This window comes from Hyposmocoma kahamanoa, unplaced genomic scaffold (assembly GCF_003589595.1).
Source record: "Hyposmocoma kahamanoa isolate Upper Pololo Valley unplaced genomic scaffold, ASM358959v1 187, whole genome shotgun sequence".
Classification (NCBI taxonomy): Eukaryota; Metazoa; Arthropoda; class Insecta; order Lepidoptera; family Cosmopterigidae; genus Hyposmocoma; species Hyposmocoma kahamanoa.
Window position 1 is genome coordinate 914,191 of NW_020653716.1, and position 21,830 is coordinate 936,020.

General features: G+C 36.0%; 2 protein-coding genes across 3 annotated transcripts; both read right to left on the reverse strand.

The window, feature by feature from the left end:
* Nucleotides 1-70: 70 nt before the first annotated feature.
* LOC113226302 (L-threonine ammonia-lyase-like) lies at nucleotides 71-4,946 on the reverse strand. Of its 2 annotated transcripts, XM_026458880.1 has the most exons (10): nucleotides 4,901-4,946; nucleotides 4,608-4,718; nucleotides 4,439-4,509; nucleotides 4,062-4,349; nucleotides 3,810-3,972; nucleotides 3,310-3,468; nucleotides 2,662-2,798; nucleotides 2,280-2,379; nucleotides 1,649-1,774; nucleotides 71-366 (listed from the first exon to the last, which is right to left on the reverse strand). In XM_026458880.1, the coding sequence occupies exons 1-10, from the start codon at nucleotides 4,916-4,918 to the stop codon at nucleotides 208-210; spliced, it is 1,332 nt and encodes a 443-aa protein (XP_026314665.1). In that variant the 5' UTR covers nucleotides 4,919-4,946; the 3' UTR covers nucleotides 71-207. The 2 variants fall into 2 exon arrangements, with proteins under 2 accessions (XP_026314665.1, XP_026314666.1); XM_026458881.1 differs by lacking the exon at nucleotides 4,901-4,946 and having other exon boundaries at nucleotides 74-366; nucleotides 4,439-4,520; nucleotides 4,608-4,644.
* A 3,224-nt stretch (nucleotides 4,947-8,170) lies between these two features.
* LOC113226317 (L-threonine dehydratase catabolic TdcB-like) lies at nucleotides 8,171-18,093 on the reverse strand. The gene is made up of 10 exons (XM_026458902.1): nucleotides 18,011-18,093; nucleotides 14,682-14,789; nucleotides 14,539-14,609; nucleotides 14,134-14,418; nucleotides 12,941-13,103; nucleotides 12,489-12,740; nucleotides 11,323-11,459; nucleotides 10,688-10,787; nucleotides 9,764-9,889; nucleotides 8,171-8,382 (listed from the first exon to the last, which is right to left on the reverse strand). The coding sequence occupies exons 3-10, from the start codon at nucleotides 14,580-14,582 to the stop codon at nucleotides 8,224-8,226; spliced, it is 1,266 nt and encodes a 421-aa protein (XP_026314687.1). The 5' UTR covers nucleotides 14,583-14,609; nucleotides 14,682-14,789; nucleotides 18,011-18,093; the 3' UTR covers nucleotides 8,171-8,223.
* Between the last annotated feature and the right edge of the window lie 3,737 nt (nucleotides 18,094-21,830).

Sequence of the window (21,830 nt, forward strand, 5' to 3'; positions counted from 1 at the left end):
ATTTCAAAGTTATCAGTACATTCAAGTAATACGCTTATCAGTTATATTTATAAATATTTTAATATTTTTGTCGTGAACATTATAGGTATATTTTGATGTTACTGTTTCTGTTTACTTTGAAGAGTTGCCTCCTATGACAATGTAGCAACACATAATTTTCCTGGTAAAAAAATTATATACTTTTCTGTGTATATCCTATACATTCTACTATCCACATGGCAAATATTTGAAGACATAACACGGGCAAGTTCTCTTATCATTAAATGGCTCAGTTTCGAAGACGACATCGCACGGGTAAGCCTTTTCTAATAATCTTTTTATTTCTAATGCATGATCCAGACCCATAGTGCGGCATACAAGTGAAATCTGAAACAGTATTTGAGTTGCAATTTGTATTTTGGTGCTTTTATGGAAAGTTATCAATATAATATATGTATAAAGGACTTGGTAAAAATAAATTGCGCTCACAATCAAATATATGTATAGGGCACCTTCAAATTAGACGCCTGAGTGGCCTCAATAATTTTCTGCTCATTACAGTGTGACTGCAAAAGTGGTGCGCGCGTTTCGCGACAGCGGCGGTATGTTCCCCAAATCCCCACTAAAAATCCCAGCCGGTGGCGATCCTAAAGTTTGATTTAATTTTTGCTATGTCGTCGATCCAGCGCGAGTTTTCTTTTAAAAAGTGAAAAGCTTCGACAATTTGTCAGTGTCTTGCGTATCACGTACTACGCTTAGGGATTTGGGAAATCATACTTAAGATTCCCACCAGTGGGGATTTTTTTTGTGGGGATTTGTGGAATATGCCATAGTGGCTGCAACTTCGCTTCTCAATATTGTATGACAATTAGCAGTGGCGCGGCTGTAGCGCTTCTAATTTGAAGGCGCTCGTAAACTAAATGTTTGAATAATTGCCAAAATGCAAAGATTACTTGCTTAGATAGTTCTTTTTTAAGATAAAATTTTCAATGTAAACTATTATAATGGAGAGTGTTGTGGTGTGAAAGAATTATGTTTATACACTCATATACACCAGGATAGAAAAGGGAACGTTTCGATGCTTTGGTCATATAGAAAGGATGGATGTTAGCAGATTGACGGCAAAAATACATAGAGCAAATGAGAATGGGAATATAGAGGTAGACTTCGTACGCTCTCGCGAGTGGAGGTTCGAGTAGTGGTTTTTATGTATTATGCCGACTATTAGTATTATTACCGATATGAGGTGTGAGAATATAGCAAGTGATCAATCTTTGAGCACTTTTACTATTTTACTCACAAAAAGTAACCATTACGATTAAACCAGCCTCCAAATAAAAAAATACCGCTTTGATGTCAGTCCATTAGTTTGGGAGCTATAATACCACAGACAGACATTCAGACACACATCTAGGTCTACGTGCAAATGCTTCAAACTTGAACTCCCCTCTTTTTGCTTTAGTGGTTAAATATTTACGTTCTCATAAGTGCTTACGATATTATGCAAATTCTCAAAAGTGTTACTCAGAATAGTTACAGCTAACCCGTGTACGAAAACGGATTTTTTTTTCAATTTACCGTGAAGTCGATGCTACTGTACGCTTTTTTGGCAATAATTGCAATAGCAACACTCTTGACTCTCTCGTGTAAAACCTGAGCGGATACTAACTTCCATTTTGTACTGCTCATCTTCCGTCCATTTATGGATTTCATCATATTGTACTATACCATGGCCGCCGGCCTCTATGAGTTTAAGGAGTTGAGAAACATCGACAGACGAGTCATGTACTTTAACCTGAAAAAAAAAAAGAATAAAAAGCAGTCCCGTTGTCGTTCTTTTAAGTATCATAACATAATATACTCTTGTGGGGTAGAGACGTAGGTAGAATGTTCGATTCGCAATACGATTAGATTGGTACAATGTTCTACTCGTTCTGCAATTAACATTTTGGATATATGACACTTTTTGACAACGATTTGTAAGCTGAAAAGTAAGTATGTAATTATTTTGTTATTTGAATTTTTTAGATATTGTTTTTTTAGATATCGCTGCAATGAACTTAATATAATCCCACTAGTTTATATAAAATTATTTAAGGTGACTGTGCCGACAAAAAAATCAGAATTTTCTGTGGGACGACTATACGCGATGAGTGTCGTCGACTGTTTTAAGTTTCACAAGGACATTTCAAGGTTGACTCAACCGTCCAACCGATTATTCATTACTTCAAACGCCCAATTTCCTAGGGTCTCCTAAGTTGATGTCGTAAATATGAATGGATTTGTGTATAAATAATTACCCTAAATTTGAGGAGCCGGGCTTCGGCAGACATGCCTCTGTCCAAAGCACGAGTATACAACATATTGTCCATGTTACCGCCGGTTACTACGCATACCACACTGAAAAGATAGTTTTCTTTCTTTTATTGATGGTTATTGTTTGAGGTTGAATTACATATTCGATAACATTACTAATGTTTAGAGCTGATTTTAGTTATGGTGCAGAAAGAGCTAATCACTGAACCGAAATTCACAACAAACTTATAACAAACAGTAGGTATCATATATGAATATCAAGGATAATGAATAATGTTTTAACAGGATACTTAGGTAATATTGAACAAAAAAGATTTGTTACCAGCAGAGCAGAAGATAGAAGAAGCAGATAGAATATTCGCTTACATTTTACTCCTCAATTCGGGCAGTTGGTTGCTCAGAATAGCAGCTAGCGGACACGCAGCTGCACCCTCTACCACGATTCGTTGGACTTCCATCATGTGGAGGACAGCTCGGGCTATGCAATCTTCTTTGACCAGCACCTAGACAATAAAATTGAAAAGTTTGAACAATTCACAACCAAAGTTGTGAATTGTTCAAACTTTTCAATTTTATTCTAGTTTGCTAGACAGACAATTTATGGTCCGAGTCTTATGACTTCGAAATTGTAACTTTGAGTAAAGATTTATGTTTGCGTGTTAGCTAAATGATATTACGAGCATTAAATATGGTAAAGTGAGTCGGAACATAGTTTTCACCTTAAGAGTGAGTAACTGAAAAGTGACGCAGACCAATCGAGCAATACTCTAAGTTAAAGAAAATGAAAATATATCGAGTTCTTAGGTTTTCGCGATTGTTACACATAGGAAATGAAATTATTTTTCCGAATTTAAATCGCGAATATTTCGGTTTATTTGAAAAACCAAATGCCCGAAACGTCGGTTTGTTTGAAAAAACAAATATACGCGATTTAAATTCGGAAAAATAGTTTCATTTCCTAAAATGAAAAGTTATTACCCGTTTTGGTAGGGCAAGTACGAGCATTTAACCTACCACTTTATCGAGAGCGGGTTGAGCGTTTACGTAGGAGTTGACGCCAACATGTGACACGGCAATGGCATCTGCCATAGTATGCCGGGCAGGTATTCCAACGCCTGGCATATCGTCGGCTAGATGTTTGAAGAAAGCCGGTGCTTGCTCTGATTGGACACCCTTGAAAATGTAAGTGAACAGCTTAATTTAGATTGAGTCGTATGACACCAATACCGTACATCACTACGCCACTTAGACATGGGTAAGGGTAAGGGCGGTGCCGCTGGTGAAATTACAGGTACAAGAGATTTGCCAACTTACGTCTCAAGGTAAATCTTTTTATTCATTCATAGTTTCCGTCTTTACGATTTCTCTAGAGATTCGTTTCATCGAATCGTCATTTTCTTTATTAAACACGAACTTTTATCGACTTGATGTATCACAAGTTTTGGAATCTCAGCTTAGTTTTTTTAAATGCTTTTATACCGACGTATATAGATAATATAAACGTAGATACGAACGTATACTTGACATTTAGTCTTGTGGTGCTTGACGACTCTGGCAGTTGCTGCGGCGAGACCTCCGGTACCAATAGGCACTATTATAAATTCTACTTCAGGTATTTCATGCATAATCTCCAATGCAATAGTTCCGTATCCCGCTAATACATCTGGGTGATCTCGGCTATGAAATAAAAGGTTTAGTACCTAGTAGGAAAGACAAATAATTTTGCAAATATTGATAACTACTAGTAGTTTGTTTTTAAAATGTACCCATTAATGTAAGTTAAACCTCTGTCTCTGGCTAGGACGCGGGCAAATTTCTGTGCATCGTAAAGCGTGGTTCCTTGCACAATTACTTTAGCGCCCATGGCGTAACATCGCTGTGTGTAGGATAAGGGCACGTAACTGGGCATCACAGCTATCACCGGAACCCCATATTTTGCAGCGTGGAAACACATTGCAATAGCTTCGTTGCCGAGAGAGGCCACTACGACCCCTATTTTTCTTTTGTCTAGTGGCAAACGCAACAAAGCGCACAGGGCACCTCTTTCTTTGAAACTGTCGAACATAAAAAACAACGTACTACGTAGGTATATGTATAATAATGAAACTTCACAATCAACTATTTCGTTTAGGAAACTACTTACCACCCAGACTTTTGCAACGATTCTAATTTGTAATACAATGGCATACAAAATTGTTTTTGGTGGTGAGAGGCCTGAAATAAAACTATTTCAAGTACTATAGTTGTAAACGAGGTAACAGTGTAAAGATTTATAAATAATTATTATATTAAATTACGAGTAAATGGCTTACCATACACGGAGGGTGTTTTATGAGTGGATTGATGAGATCTGCCGCAGCTATTACATCTTCGAACTTAAGTGTTCTTGGGTTTTCGGGGTCACACCATTCATCCAGATCTTCCTAATTAAGTGAATTAATATTATGGATAAAATATAATATCGTTTATTTGAATAATAAAATTTATATGACCTTAAATAATATAGGATATTATTACAGGGTATTAGTAAACTATTTCATATTGGTCGTATTAATCGTAATTAACGAAACCAATATGAAATAGTTACAAAATATCTTCAACTTACATTTCTCCGGGAAGACATGGTGCTTCTTCTTTATGTTTCTGATCTGTGTTATCTTTCTATATAAATATGAAATTGCTGTAATTTAAGAAACTATTTTCTTTGTTTTACATATATATATTATATTGTTTGAAAATGATTACCGTATTTTGTTCAAAAGTTAATGTGAAAATTACTTGTAGGATTTGATGATTTGGCTTGTTGTTTTTTAATACTTCCACTTCAACTTTTGTATTTATGGCTCTGTCGTTTTGCGCGACGATTTCGCCAACGTCAGGGTTGAAAGACATGTAGACCGGTGGTGAGATAGATTATTTTTCCGCTAAGTTGTAGTGTGACAGTATGTGGCATAATTTGGATGGTGTTCTGTATGAGTTATGTGGCGGCTTTAGACGCCGCCTATTATCACTGACTGGCTGTGGCAGTCTCTTTGGAAGAGAGTCGCCAAGGAGTGTCACACTTGCCGTAAATGTTTGACAGTTTACAGTTACGTAAATGGTAATGTCAGCGATTGCAAATTGTTTGCCCGGTTTGATAAAAAGCATTTTGTAAAAACCACGAAACTTTATAATTATATCGCCATTCACGAAGTTCACGAGGCCGATTTATTGTTCGTTACGGGAGCGATAAATTCCCCAAACCTATATACCTACCTATGCAGTGTTTATTTCTCGAAACAAAAACACTCTTTTAACAAACTTTATTAATAAAAATCACAGTAATAGCAAAATATTTCTTTTTTCATGAAACTGAATTTGTGTCTTGAGCGAGTTTAGCAAAAATATTCCCTTAAAATATACATTTAGTTTTAGTACTTATGCGTAACAATTATCGTATCCACTGACGTAGGTACATTTATACGTTAAAGTTTTAAGTAATGACATGAGTTTCAACTTTTGCGTTTAATTTTCACTATTGATGACCTGTAAGTCAATCAGATAAGTTGCGAATACCGGGTCTAATATTAGGTATATTAGACTAATAAATTTAAACTAAGTATTTTTAGTTTATTACCCCGGATTTCTTTTTTACATATCGCACTGTTAATACAATGGTGTATTAACTCAAAAAGTGTATTTTCTCAGAATCGACGAAAAACTAATTATTCGCTTCTCGTGAAATATCTGTATAAATTTATGTATAGGTTATTCCCTGCTTGTTTTTGAATAAGGACTATTTTGGCCAGAACTAGCTCACATAAAGCGTGTCGAATTTGGAGTTAAATAGATATATTTTAGTTGTTTTTTACAATATTCTAACGACAATATTCTCTACACGGCAATAACACTATTGCCGTGTAGAGAATCAAATTTTACGTTCAACAATGATATAATCTTGATTTTCACATATTTCGAGTTATAACACTATTGTAATAGCAGTGCGATATGAAATAAGTAAATTTCTCATTATTTTCAATCGTAAATTATCACTGTAGTGCTTCGGTTGGGACGTGTCTATCCGCATTTTGTAAATATTAATTAGACATAAAATTAATATCTAATGATCTGAAGATATAACGATTAGCATTTTTTAAATTTGGGACAAAACTTGTATTTGACAACGCTTACATTAATAACGAAGTCATCGTTCACCATTACTTATAGTTAAAAACAATATAATGGAGTAATGACAAAAGATTGCTAAACATCTTTAATGTGGAATGCCTCGGAACTTCAATCTGTAGATTAACACACAATGCAGAACACCATCCACTTATAACCGCGACGGTGTCATGGTGTCATTGTCAATGGTTTTGTTTGTCTTTACGTCAAAAATAGATGTTTTTTTTAAATGTTTCCAAAAGAAAGAAAATAACATGAACTCTCAAATTATACATATATATATATATATAACCGCCGAAGTATTTTGATAACCGGCAATCTCTGTCACCACCGCACTCTACATGTCTTTCAACCCTGACGTTGGCGAAATCGTCGCGCAAAACGACGGAGCCATAGATACAAAAGTTGAAGTTGAAGTTACTAGAACAAAAGCGTAAGCCCTCACTTATAGTAGAGAATAAGAGCTATAGTTATATAACTTGCAATTTTTGTCCCTAGATTTTCGTTTATTTTGGTGGTCGTTCACACGAATGAACGTTGCATGCGATCTTTCGTGCATAGTATACATACTAAACAAACGCTCTGTGGGAATTCGTAAAGATTTACCTACTTATTTTTTTATGTGTAAAAATAAAAAAAAATACGGTTATACCTGCTTCTGATTACCGTAAGAGAATCAACGTAAAGCCTCGTTAAACTGATTTGCAGAACTACCTTTCACATTAGAAACTTACGGGTACCATGATAGTTTAGACCGTACACTTACCTACCGAAAGAGAGTCAACGGGCTTATTCCCAGTGGTCACCACTGCCTTTGTTCCCACTGGCGACAAATGGGAAAAAAATCCCATATGTTGCCAGTGGTGACAAACGGGATAAAAAATGTCAGGTTTTTGCCAGTGGTGATTTGTACTGGCGACAAATGAAAAAAAAAATCCCAAATGTCACTAGGTGGTGACAAACGGGATAAAAATCTCAGTTGTTGCCAGTAGTGATTTCCACTGGCAACAAATGGGAAAAAACCCATAATATGTTACCAGGTGGTGGCAAATGGGATAAAAAGATCTCTAGTTGCCACTGGTGACAGATGGGTATCCAAGTAGTGGCAATGTTGGGTAAAAAACTAATTAGGGGACCACTCGCCATTTCCGTTAATATGCTATTTTCGCCAACTAGTCAATTTCTGGAATTTGCCAATCCCATGTGAATCTTTAATTCGTCAAGTTGCACAATTCGTCATTTTCTCTGATCAGTCATTTTCGGCAACTGGACAATATACATAATGCATGGAATAAAAAAAATCCCAATTAATGTTTGTTTATTGCCGCCATCGACAGTGAACAAAATAAAATTCGAGTTTAATGATAAAAATATAGATCTTATTAAAAAAAACAGTCTTAAACATCAGATATTTCCAATACCATACAATAATTAAAAATCACAGAAATAAGGGTGGGAAATTAGGGGATGAATATGGTTAATTGGATTTCACCCACTTCCCGTTAACCGATTTCAATAAAACTTGGCAAATAGATAGAACTCCAAAAACTAGAAGTTGGTTTTATTTAATAAAAACATTCATTGTTTTCGCAACTCAATCAATCAATCAACGAAACATTTTTGTATCTCTTTTATTCTTATCCATATGTTAGGGGAAATCTAAAATAGGTAAAGGAAAAAGCAAGGTATAAAAATATACTTTATTATAGGTAGTAGTTTTGAATTAAAGTAGGTAGGTAAGTAATACCAAAATCCACCTGCATCCTACATCATTAGACTTTTCAGTGGTTTGAAGCACGAGCAATGAGGATGTATGTTAAACGGTGCTGTTTCAAATACAACAGTGTACGGGTAAGCCGTTTCCATGATCTTTTTCAACTCTAATCCGTGTTCAGGACTCGAGGCTTGGCATATTATCTCTAGCTGTAATATATTTGAAAAAGTTAATATTCTTTTATCCATATTATATAAATATCATATATATATTTTTCAATATTAGATGAAAAAGTAAATATACGGCCTCTGTGACCGAACGGTTACCCTGCCGGACTGCCACGCAGAGGTCCCAGGTTCGATTCCCGGGCCGGGAGAAATATTTGTAAGGCCTATATTTCTTTCTCTCGTGAGTTTGGGTGTAATTTGTGGTTGTCTATGTGTATGTCCATGGCACCCGCAACACAGGGTTTCCCTAGTGCGGGGCTATGTTGAGTGTGAGCGTTATTATTATTATTATTATTATGGACTATATTTCAGAATGATTTCGATTTTTACGTAGTACCGCAATGTTACGTCACTTGAATTTTATATTGTGTGCTAGACTAAATTTTTCTTTCTCATCTGATGGAAAGTGACGATGAGGTCGACGTTCGAGCATGCACATCTAAATAATGACTATACATTATCGCCTTGAAAAAGCCCATGCTATATCGTTCAACGAAAAATCTGCAGGCAAGGAATTCCATAGCCGTTCGCCATATAAATGGGGAAGCGTAACGCTTCGTGTGACTCTTTGGAATAGGGGTGGAACATCAGCTTAGTTATAGTTGGCGAAATATTATTTGCACCGGTTCATCTTAGTATGTAGGTATAATAGAACAAAAGAGTGAACCGTCTCGGTAACGCACGTGCCATCTGAATATTGCAAACTACTAGTTTAAATACTGTTACATGACTTTTACTCATTGGCACTTGGTAATCTTTATGCGTAAATAACTTGTTGAATAAGTAAGAAAAGAGTCGGCAGTCGGTAATTTATGAACTACCTACTGAAAAACCGTACCTTAAAAAAACGACCTGTTGAGTAAAGAAATTATAGAAAACCAGAATAGAAAAAGCATTTAGCCATCCCATGACTAGTACGATGGACCAAGACAAGTCCGTGTACGCTTTAAGTAAAAGAAGTGTTAATAACGTAACGTACACACTCAACATAACGTACACACTCAAAATAGCCCCGCACTAGGGAAACCCTGTGTTGCGGGTGCCATGGACACACTTATAGACAACCACAAATTACACCCAAACTCACAAGAGAAATAAATATAGGCCATGCAAATATTTCTCCAGGCCCGGGAATAGAACCTGGGACCTCTGCGTGGCAGTCCGGCATGGTAACTGTTCGACCACGGAGGCAGTTGTTATTGTTGTTGTGTTAATGGTTTTATAACCCTGTTGTAATAGAAAAGATAAGCCGTTCTAAGAGATATCATCATATATCTATATCATTTATATATATATCATTCATCACTCTAGCCCCTATTGGTCAATTTGCAAGTGTAATGCATTGTAGTACCACGGTACCAACCTCTAATCTGCGAGTATCACTATCCATCCATCTATCACATTGGTTTTGTTGGACTACGCGGTAACCGCCAAGTGACAGAATTTTGAATACTCGCGAAATGTCCTTTATAGAATTGTTTATCTGTACCTGTAAATAGATTTTAATATTATTTTCTTGCGAATTTGATAACTGGTAATACTTACATCCAATCTGTATTGTATCGGTGAACAGATTTTCAGTCTAATCACATCACTATTATCAAAAAATAAAAAATAAAATAAAATAGTAATGTGCCAGACAACCTCTCTTGAATTATGTGCTTTCTAACTATGGAATTCTCTGCAATAGACTAAAGGAATTCACTCTGGGGCACATTGGGGCACTACACAGAACAATTCAGAAACAATTTAGCAAAATTCATTTCCGTTTTTGGTCCTACGAACGAAACTCGCCTACTTCTGCCGCCAAGCAGTAACGTCAGCATTACTGTGTTCCGGTTTTGAAGGGTAAGGGTGCTGGTGAAATTACAGGCACATGGGACTTATCAACTTATGTCTCAAGGTGATGGGCGCAGTGGCAGTGCCCCTCAGATCTTTGCGATTTAAAACTTTGAGTGGTACTGCAACTGTTATGAACAGGCAGTGAGCTTGTTTACAAGTATAATGTCATTGTGGACAGGCGTGTAGTTTACCATCAGACGCCCGACTTGTTCGCCCCGTCACTTGATATTATAAAAAAAGAAAAAAAAAAAGAACTCGGTACCTCCTCATTTATCACCGACCGTGCAAACCGTTGGATAGGTACCTGTTGGCAATTCGTCGGGCGTGGATACCCGTTCCGAGCATAATATAAACTTTCCAGCCCTTTGGGATTTTGGCCTATAGTGAACTAGTAAGAACAGACTTCTTAGACAAACCAATCTAAACGATTAACTGAAAACAATACCTTAAACTTGACAAGACGACGGTCAGCTGACATTCCCCTGTGCAGTGATCTCGCGTAGACTGTACAATCTACGTTTCCTCCAGTCAGAATACACACAACTCTGAAGCGAAAAAGAAAAAAAAATCATTAATACAGTGTACAGGTAGTAGAGATTTGTTAAGGTTCATTTAAAATTTATTAATTTCATATTTTACCAGGCCAGTCCCATATTTTTCTACGTACTTAAGTTCTGTTTATAAATACCCAGCTATCAACCTTTGGTTAGACAGGAAGGACACTATTATCCATGCAAGCAAGTATCCACAGGGACCTTATCAGTCAATTTTGATCCCAGATCAGCCCGTTTGACCCAGACTTCATCCGGTTCTTAAAAGGCTAGTGTATTGGGTGAGCGCCCCCAGGTGCGCGTACAGTACCCTCGCTATTGTCCAGGCAAGTACCAGAGCTGTTGGCTTGTTCACCTCCTGGGCTGGGATGTTTACGCTCAAGGATGCATTAATGCGGTTATTTTAAGTAGTATATCATTTACGCGATTGCTTGCAAAATATTGGCTGTGGGTTACCTATAGAGTTGTAACTTATAAACACAAAAAATTGTAATATACTTAATGTAATAATATTATACGTATCTCTTACGTTTTTGTCTTCAGTTCTGGTACAAGATTTTCAATGATTGTTGCAAGTGGACACGCAGCAGCTCCATCCACAACGAGATGCTCTACTTCCATAATGTGTAACAGAGCTTTAGCTATAGATTCTTCTTCGACACGGACCTTTTAGCAGAAATACACGTGGATAATGCGTCATTCCTTAACCCGTTCATGGACAGTATTTAAATAGCACCGCTCACAAAAATGTCACTAACTACTTTTCTGTGTGCCGATGCCGTAGCTCTTATGTCGATGCAATATAAAATATTCAATGTAAATTAAATGAATGAAATTTGTAAGTACGTTGTTGGTACTTCTTTATGGAGGGGCAGTAAGCGGTAACTAAACGCGGTAAGTACCCCGTGTTATCATATTCTGATATTCAATTGTATGGTAAACGCCGTTGCTGTCCTTGAAAGAGTTAACACAATTAGTATCCTCATATAAATATAACATGCCAAACACCTCCTTTTAGTTTATGCAAAACAATGATGGTTTTCCCCTTTTTCTTGAGTTTTCTACATGCTCCATTTGGAGCCATGGACTTTGTGTGGTCCCAAAGTGTTCCTACTATACCCAACAGTGGGGTTCTGAATTCATGAATAAATCCAGAGTTTCTCAATATTGGCGACAAAATGGTTGTGAAGCATGATATTTTAAAAATGTACCAGTGTCTGCATATTTGGTATGTACTTCTTTAAACACTTTTTAAATATATCTTTAATATTCTCGACACGTCTTTTGCATGCACCTTCAGAGATGGGCTCACACAGTCACTTGGTGGAGGCCAGAGAACGGCTAACGACGATTAGGAGGCAGCCCAAGAAGATTGCGGGAGGACTTGGACTAAAGGACATTACAAATACTCTCGAATTTAAAGAAATGTCGATTACAAATCTATACACATCTCAACTAATAGTGTTTATATCAGTGTTTACTAATTTATGTTCTACGTGCTTTTGTGTTATACCTTGTGAAATGATTGTTAATGTTTATTTTGTTTGTGTTCAATCATATATATATATATATATATATAGCATAACAATTATGTAAAGTGCGAATAAGTCTAGGATTTATTTTTAGAAGTTGAAATTATTGTACTTGTGGTCAACATATTCCTGATAACGACTAAGGACTAATTAAAAAATTTACCATTCTATCAAGAAGAGTTACAGCGGTAACATAAGAATTAGCTCCCACTTGCGAAACAGCAATACTGTCGGCTAGTGTTGGTTTTGGTGAGTACTCGTCTGGAATTTGTGTAACGGCATTTCGTAACTCCTCGAGCTCTTCCTCATCCGCACCTTCGTATTCACGCTCTTGTATATACAGAATCTCCTGGTAATGCTGTTCTAGATCTCGTTTGTATAAATTAAATATTTGTGTTGCTACAGGTTGCACTCCCTAAAACATATACATAAAAAGTACTCCAAGAGAAGTACAAGAAATATGTTTAAATTAAATTTATGTACTTAATTCAAGTCCTACGTTTGTACACAACATACAGCTAAATAAAAGGGAACATTGAAAGATCTTAATTTATAAAGTCAGTTAAATTATATATGATTAATAACGGAAGTAGATTGGACAAATGATCTACTAACATAAACAAGGCAGTCAGGTTTATCGTGTTTAACAACGGTGGCAATAGCGGCGGCGAGTCCTCCAGTTCCTACAGGTACTATTATAGCATCCACGTACGGAATATCCCTTAAAATTTCCAATGCTATACTGCCGTATCCTTCTAGCATGCGTGGATCATCACGCCTGGTGACACAAGTTAAAAAGTATAGAAACAAATTTTTCAAAACGAAAATCCTGTTAATTTTTTAAACTGCCTCTGTGGTCAAACGGTTAAAATTACCATGCCGGACTGCCATGCAGAGGTCCTAGGTTCGATTCCCGGGCCGGGAGAAATATTTGTATGGCCTACATTTATTTCTCTCGTGAGTTTGTGTGTAATTTGTGGTTGTCTATGGCACCCGCAATGGGTTTCCCTAGTGCGGGGCTATGTTGAGTGTGTACGTAATTTCTTCCAAATTCAATGTCAAATTCATTTCATAACTGCCTCAGTCGCTGAACAGTTACCATGTTGGACTGCCACGCAGAGATCCCGGGTTCTATTCCCGGGCCGGGAGAAATATTTGTATGGCCTACATTTATTTCTCTCGTGACTTTGTGATTCTCTGTTTGTGTGTCCATGGCATCCGCGAGGTTTTCTTAATGCAGGGCTATGAGTGTGTTCGTTATTATTCCAAAGTTACTATTGAACACCATTCCTATCTCCGACAATATGTACCCTAAACTATTACTAATATTCCTATTTTTGTCCGTTGGTAATAAAAGGATCAGCCATAAAGAGTATAAACAAACATATAGTTGTAGGTGGGAATGAATACATTTTCTATTATATGCTCTAAATTTTAATGATATGAAAACATTATCCGCATGTTTCCTAACTGTCCCGGTTTACAATTATTTGTTTTCCTTAATTTTTTTTATATTGGCACAAGGTTGTTTATTGCCACAAAAATAGCTTAGTTGTATTAAGTATTAACTGCCTCCGTGGCCGAACGGTTACCATGCCGGACTGCCACGCAGAGGTCCCAGGTTCGATTCCCGGGCCGGGCGAAATATTTGTAAGACCTACATTTATTTTTCTCGTGAGTTTGGGTGTAATTTGTGGTTGTCTATGTGTGTGTCCATGGCATCCGCGACACAGGATTTCCCTAGTGCGGGGTTATGTTGAGTGTGTGCGTTATTATTATTATTATTATTATTTACTCCAAACACTTGCCCGTTAATATAAATGAGGTCGTTCTTCTCGGCCAGCTGTTGGGCGTAAAGTTGTGCCTGCAATAATGAGTTTCCTGCTACAATAACTTGTACGCCCAAGTCACTTATTTTATTCTTTAACGCTAGGGTAATGGTGTTAGGTATTACTGCAGCGACTTTGATATTTAGCTTAGCGCCACAAATGCCCATAGCAATTGCAACGTTGCTTAGGGAAGCGACTATTATTCCTTTAACATCTTTTCTTGGTATTTGCAACAAGACATTTAGAGCACCTCTTTCCTTGAAACTGTTGAAGAGAATAACGTTAGAAAGTAATATAGTGTTGATGATTATTTATATATGATGGTTGATTGTTACTATTCTTTTTATTATCTCATTCTAAGCTTTTCTTTTATATTAAACTAACCTTCCGCATTTATGCCAGGACTCTAATTTGTAATACAATGACATTGTAAACTCTTTTTGATAATGTGATGCCTGAAATTTGCAACATCTATGTTAACAATTTTTATACAATCATTATTATACATTTATTGTGAAACACTTTACCAAGCAATTGGTCTTTAAGATGTGCGGTTTTATTAGTTGTTCCGCTTTCAATATATTCTCGTACTCAAGATGCCATTCGCAATTTGGATTGGATAAACGTGTGCTTTCCTATTGGGAGAACATACAAAAAATAATGTTGAGTTATTGCTAGAACTGAAATGTAAATAAATAATTAGCCCTTCTGTGAATAAAACTACCTCTTGTTCCTTCCATTCTGGAGCCGCCATTTTTGTTACTTTCTTGTAATTTTCTTAAGCTAAAATATGCTGTTATTTATCTCCACGAATTCATTTCTATTTATTTTCATTATAGCTACTAAATCTATGGTTATTTGATTCTTTTTTGGTGTGTTTCTTAGACTATTTTTCCATCCTCTAAGGTTTGTTTGCCTTAAAATGTGTCGATGATGTAAATTTGGTTGTCTTCAAAGACTTCAATCTACCTACTACATCATAGATCACAAATATTTACCTTTATTTTTTTCCATCCTCTAGGCATAATGGAAACCAAAGGACATGTTATATTGACATACATAAATCAGATGTTACATCTTAATAACTACGGAACGCCCTAACTACGGAATGAACGTGCATACCTAAACAAAAATTTAAAGAATAAATGGCGGATTTCTTTAGTGTCGTACCATAATCTATCGACAAGTCATTATCGATATGCAAACATTTAATTAATGTTGATCAATATTCCATTTGGGAATACTTTAGGTTATATGGGAATATCTGGGAATGTGACACGAAATTTTGAATTTATTGTTTTGCGTTTACAAATACTTAAATATTATGAAAAAGTGAATTTGCACAGAAAAAATTAATATTTGTAATTTGAGAGTATACAAAAAAGAGAAAACTTTGAAATACAAAATCCTATACATTTCCAACCTCAAGATTCATATTTTCATAGAGAAATTTTTAAACAGATTCCAAATAGTGTTAGCTTTTTTGTATTTATGCATTGGTATAGAGTTAATATCAGTGACTGATTAAAGTGAATCTTTAATACTTCCATTTAATTTTGGAAATAAATGAAAGTAGTAAAATTATCACTAATAATATTATTATCATACCTTTGTTTGCTTAAAACATGGTATAACAGGAGATGTTGTGATGAACAGTTGTTGATGTGAACAGTGTTAGTATAAACATGTTTCGCATATATTAAATAGCATGCAAATGTCTGATTATACAATGTCAATTGATTACTATTGTCCGAGCGCCTTTGATTTATGCAGAAAAATCGACACTTCTCCGAAGTGAGTTGTGACAAGCCACGTCAAACACGCTCTATAGGTACACGTTAGCGCTCACATTCACTCGGTCAGCTAGGCGAGTGACACCGAACGATGGCAAGGCAAATAGGCTGTCTATACGTTGGTATTGGCCTTCACCCGGCAACGTTAGATTAACATGGTCTTTATATTGCTGGCTATATAAAATAAGAATTTTTAGTAGTTAGTGTTGTCAGTGGGAAAAAATCGGAAACGAGTGGATAATTTTGTTTTCAGGAACTGAGAATGCCTAGTAAATGAGTCTTGTTTAATCTAAATTAAATATAAAATTATTTACCAATAAACCTAATAATGGAATTGTATTATCATGTAATCTTAGTTAATTTCAAAGGTATGTCAAAATTTGACTCTTCAAAATGAAGCGACTACTATTCAGATGTCAGGCAAATGTTAAAACAAAAATATTAGCAACTTTGTAACAATTGGGTGGTTAGATGCGCTATGATTTTCACACTTTAAGAGTAGCGTGTAATCATATCGATATACATATACGGCGGTATGATTTCCAACCATTCTTTTTTCTTTTTTGATTTGTAGGTAAACTTGAAACAGTAAAAATAATAATAATAAAATAATAAAACCTCGTAATGAATTAACATTAATAACAGAATATCGATAACATGTACGTTTCCAAGAACAACACTATCTCAAAATAATCGTCAACAATAATCATCAAAATATACAAACAAACAGGCAATCTGAAGAAACCAAAGCAAAATTTGGCAAGATTTATGAATAACTACTTAAATATGTCTATTTACATGAGATATTTGGGCTTTTATGTAATTTATAGACAGAAAAATAACACGTGCCTGTACAATGTTACATTTGGTCCATCTTCGCTTTTTCAAATGCCACATCCCGTAATGCTGCAGCGACGAATTTTTATTAATACTTAATTGTTCTCACTGTCAATATTTTTGTCCATTTTTATTACAATACATGCGAATAATTCACTAAAACACTTGGAAAAACATTTGTTTTGACATTAAATGTACTTCCCTTTGGCAACCGTATCATGTACCTCATGTACTGCGAAATGGACACGGTTGGCATTTAAGATGACGTTACGTATTTACGATTCTCATGTTTGACACAGACCAGTATAATGCTATCTCTTTTGGCTTAAGACGGCTCGCAATAGTTAAACAAAGACCATAACATGTTTATGTTTTCAACGTCGAAATGCACCATATACATATAACGTCTGTTATATATGTTTGTCAACATAACATGTCCTTTAGTTTCCATAATCTAAGATGACTAGACTGCATGCATGGTCGCAGTCAACCCGTGACCATGGAGCGTGCAACCGTTCCGAAATATCGGGAAAATAAAAAGAAGTCATACCGTGGTAAGAAACCTGATGTTAGTGATAATCATTTAGTGAATAACCATGAGTCTTAAAATCTATATAACAATTATATCTGATTTTCGATAATGTTATTACAATTATGTAAGTAATTTTACTTATTTAAAAAATGAAATGGAAGTGTTACATTCACCTAAATCAAAATCACTGATATTAATTCTATACCAATACATAAATACAAAAACAGCTGAAACTAATTGGAAACTTTTTAAAATAATCTAATGTTAGTCTTGAGATTGGAAATGCATAGAGATCTCCTGATTTATGCTAATTTTCGTAATATGTGAGCATTTATAAATGCTAAATAATAAATTCAACATTTCATATCTATCATCCCGGGATATTCCCATATGACAATGAATATTGATCTACTTTAATTAAACATTTTAATCATACTTTGATTACAGTAAACTATACAAATTACAAACATAACAAAAAAAACCGTTTCAACATTCAAGCCATACATTTGCATAATGATAAGTCAATATCGACATGCAAATGTATGGTTTGAATGTTGAAACTGTTTTTCATGTTTGCAAAAGATAGTGCTTTGTGTAGTTTACTGTAATCAAAGTATGATTATTACTAGGCAAGTAATAGGTAAAGGACGTGGGGAACCGCATCACGAAGCTAAAGTGGAGCTGGGCAGGGCACCTGATACGGAGACGAGATGACAGATGGAGTAAGGCGATAACTGAGTGGCGTCCAAGGATTGGATACAGGAACGTTGGGCGTCCGGCGGCGAGATGGGCGGATGACATCGCAGGAATTGGGGGGCGAACCTGGATGAGATTAGCACGGGATCGTGAGGAGTGGCACAGAAACTTGGAGGCCTATAGGACTAGCAGTGGGTGAAGTCAGGGTATATATGATGAGTAATGAGCCATTTTAATCAAAATTAAATACAAAGTTATTTACCAATAAATGTAACGATGGAATTCCATTATCATGTAGGTAATCTAGTTACATTCAAAGTTCTATTAAAATTTGACTCTTCAAAATGGAGCGAACAAACGAAGATGGCTTTAAAAGTACGGCCTGGGACTGCTTCCAAAGTTATCTTTCTGCTCGCACTTAGCAAGTAAAGTTATGTAGACCAGACAGTAGCTTCATGACGTCCACCTAAACGCAGGTGAACAGAGGAGTGCCCTAGGGATCTAATTTGGGTCCTCTCTTAATAATTTTATATACATCTGACATCGTGAGCTGTTTTAGGTATTGCCGGTACCATCTTTATGCCGATGACTTACAGTTATACCTTTCTTTCTTTCCAAAGAATACCGCTGAAGCCATCGCTAAGATCAATGATGAGTTAAACCGTCTTACTGCATGGTTGGATAATAACTCTCTTGTATTGAACCCCACTAAGTCCAAATTCATGATTATGGGTTCCAAGAAACAGATTCAGGATATAGAATCACATTTGCCCCAAGTAAAGGTTTTGGGTAGATGTATTGCGTTGGTGTCGGAGGTTCAGAATTTGGGTGTCATTATGACAGTCGACTGCGCTTTGAGCAGCACATAGCCAAAGTAGTGCAGAACTGTCTTTTTAGGTTAAAGATCATTTATAACATTCGTAGCTTCTTGAGTCTGGACTTACGCATTCACTTATGCGAATCTCTTATGCTCTCCAAACTTAATTACTGTATCACTGCCTTTGGTCCGTGTCTTTTGGCAAGAACGCAAAGACTACTGCAACGAGTGCGAAATGCATGTGCATGTTTTTGTTTTTCAATACCACCTCGAAGTGAGGTGGCACCTTTTCTAAATAAGTCTGACATGCTTACGATGGGTGGGCGCCTTAAATTGCATCTGGCTGGATTGTTGTTTGATGTTGTTCGACTGAACACGTACCTTATTATTTGTATGAGAAACTCACTTGGTCATCCACGGTAAACTCTTGCTTTGGAGCAAGGTTGACAAAGGTGTTTCTGCTTATAACCCCCCGGCATAGTACCGCTGCATTTAGAGGGAGTTTCCGATACTTAGCCACTCGTTGTTGGAACAATATTCCTCCTCCTATCCGTAACAACGTCACAAAAAGAACTTTCAAGCAGAAGCTGCAAGAGTATCTTTTAAATATGCAAAAATTGGAAATATGAGTGGCTAAGGTGTTTGAGAAAAAAAAAAAAAATAAAAAAAATTGGATGAAATTAAATACGATTGAATTGAGTTAAATTGAATTGGTTAGAATTTGAATTGAATTAAATTGGTTTTGTTTTGGGTTTTTACGAGTGGCGTCCCTGTCCCTATAGGGTCCTGGCAGAATACCAGCGTCGCGGGCAGCCGTGTCATTTATGCTGAGTCAGCGCCTTTTCATAGCCATGGTTTCCAAGAGAGATACTAGTAGAATAAAATCATTTTTGTAAGGCTTAGATGACTATTTTACGTGTGTAATTATAAAAAATGATCGAGTTTATCTAGTCAGATTTCTCTACGATTGTCAGAGCAAATAATACAGTGACCTATAAACACATGGACTTGCCATACCAACAAAAATAACGTGCATACCTACACAATTTTGGCGCATAAAATAGCCGTCTTTTTTTAGGGTTGTAACTTAGGACAACATGCACATTGCACAAATATCGATAATTTAATCAACATGAGCTTGATTAGTTTAATATTCTCAGTGGCTCTTCTGTTAACGCGTCTTCATGAAATCTTAGAGCATCTAAATAAAATATACGATATGTATTTATTTTGTTGTAATATATAGGGCACTTTTATAGGATATATCACGGAGAGTGTGCGAGTGAATTGCACGATTTAATTCCGCCCTCCCCTTTCCATCATCGGGGGACCAGACGTAGGCTGGGGTTCCACCCATATGTTGTGGATGTTCCTAGATTCGCACGAAGCGTTTCGCTTCTACATTTGTATGGCGAACGGCAATGGAGTGGAATTCCCTGCCTGCTGACTTGTTCCCTGAACGATACAACTTGGACCTTTTCAAGGCGAGAGTGAACAGGCATTATTTAGGTGTGCATGCTTCATCGTCGACTTCATCATCACTTTCCATCAGGTGAGATGGAAGTCAAATGCGCACTTATTTTTTAATAAAAAAAGGGCGTTCAAATAGAACTTTAAATTGAAGCGCGGCGGAAGGCGAGAACAAAATGGATTAATCTTAGGAGTTGGTTTGCCAAAAAAAAGGGTGGATGCTCTATTATAGGCCGAAGGTAATTGCATAACTCAATAACAAAGATCAACCTTTCATTTTGACAATTGAACAATATTCATACTGTATTGATATTATTGCGTTTTATTGTCAAAATTACGTACCTATTGTCATTGTGTTAAGCTTAGAGCATCTAAATCTATCATAAGTGTTACGCATTACCCTTTTGCCGTTTCGGCAAAGATACAACTTGGAGATAGCGATACACGAGTAATGAAAAGCGATGCCATAGATATTATAAGATTTTCGATGATGACCCATTCGTATCAAGCGGCAAAATCCTTGCGCATATTTATGTATTTTATTTATAACACTGAATGAAGAACTGTAATAAACCTTAAAAGCCGACATGTGACATTTGTACTTAGACAATACTCGAAACATCGGTCATTGACTTAGGTTTTACGTATCGATAACCGTAGTTCAAAGAAAGCTATCATACCAGTCGACCGATCGTCGATCAATTGGTGTTATAGCTTTAATCGACGATCAGTATGTTGGCACCAAAGCTAAGTCCAATACTACTAGATTTTTGTTCTTAGGAATAAAAAGGGTTAATGTAAAAAAAATTACAAGTTTTTGCATAGAATATTTTTATTTATTCATTTCTGAACAAAATTAACTTATTAAAATAGTTTCTATACGAAATTTTATCACTATAACGAGCTGAGATGACGAAATAACTACTTTGCGAAAATATTTTTATGTTAATAATAAAAACCTACCAGCATAGAAGGCACTGCGCCGTCATGTAACCTTATCACATCGAGAGTTTTATTGAAGCATGACTCATCGAAGTGCATGGAGCAGACATACCACATTTTATGTCGGGGGTTTATATTTTCAATGCCAATATTATCCATCCATTTCTTCTTCAGAATTTCATTTACAGGAAATCTGTAGAATAAAATACCATTGCACCATTACACACTTAGTAAAATATTACGCCGCTATCGATACTTTAACAATGCTATCGTATGTGTACATCACTAACCTTACATATTATATTTGTATGTAAATAATGCAATGAAATAAAGAAAATATCAACGTGAAAAGCCATACAAAACTATCAAAAGTTTCAATAATCTGTTAGAAGATCAACTTGCGATCATACATTACACAAAATCCTAGAACATAAGAAACGATCATCGAAAACTGATCACTAACCTGTGAAGGGTCAATTCAGGCCGATGTTTGTTTTTTCTTGCATTACACTGTTGTATACAACACGAGGGCATGATTTCTTCAACTCAGGTCACCACAATACCAAGTTTCTAAGATGTATTTCTCAAA

Bases quoted from the DNA above. Each gene is read 5' to 3' on its own strand.
- LOC113226302 (XM_026458880.1), bottom strand. The intron at 4,350-4,438 runs GTAAGTAGTTTC...TATGTTCGACAG, and splicing joins TCGTTGCAAAAGTCTGGGTG to TTTCAAAGAAAGAGGTGCCC. The intron at 2,380-2,661 runs GTAAGCGAATAT...CTATCTTTTCAG, and splicing joins CCCGAATTGAGGAGTAAAAT to TGTGGTATGCGTAGTAACCG.
- LOC113226317 (XM_026458902.1), bottom strand. From the start codon at position 14,582: ATGTCATTGTATTACAAATTAGAGTCCTGGCATAAATGCGGAAG. The intron at 12,741-12,940 runs GTTAGTAGATCA...TATATGTTTTAG, and splicing joins AACCTGACTGCCTTGTTTAT to GGAGTGCAACCTGTAGCAAC. The intron at 10,788-11,322 runs GTAAGAGATACG...TTTTCGCTTCAG, and splicing joins CCAGAACTGAAGACAAAAAC to AGTTGTGTGTATTCTGACTG.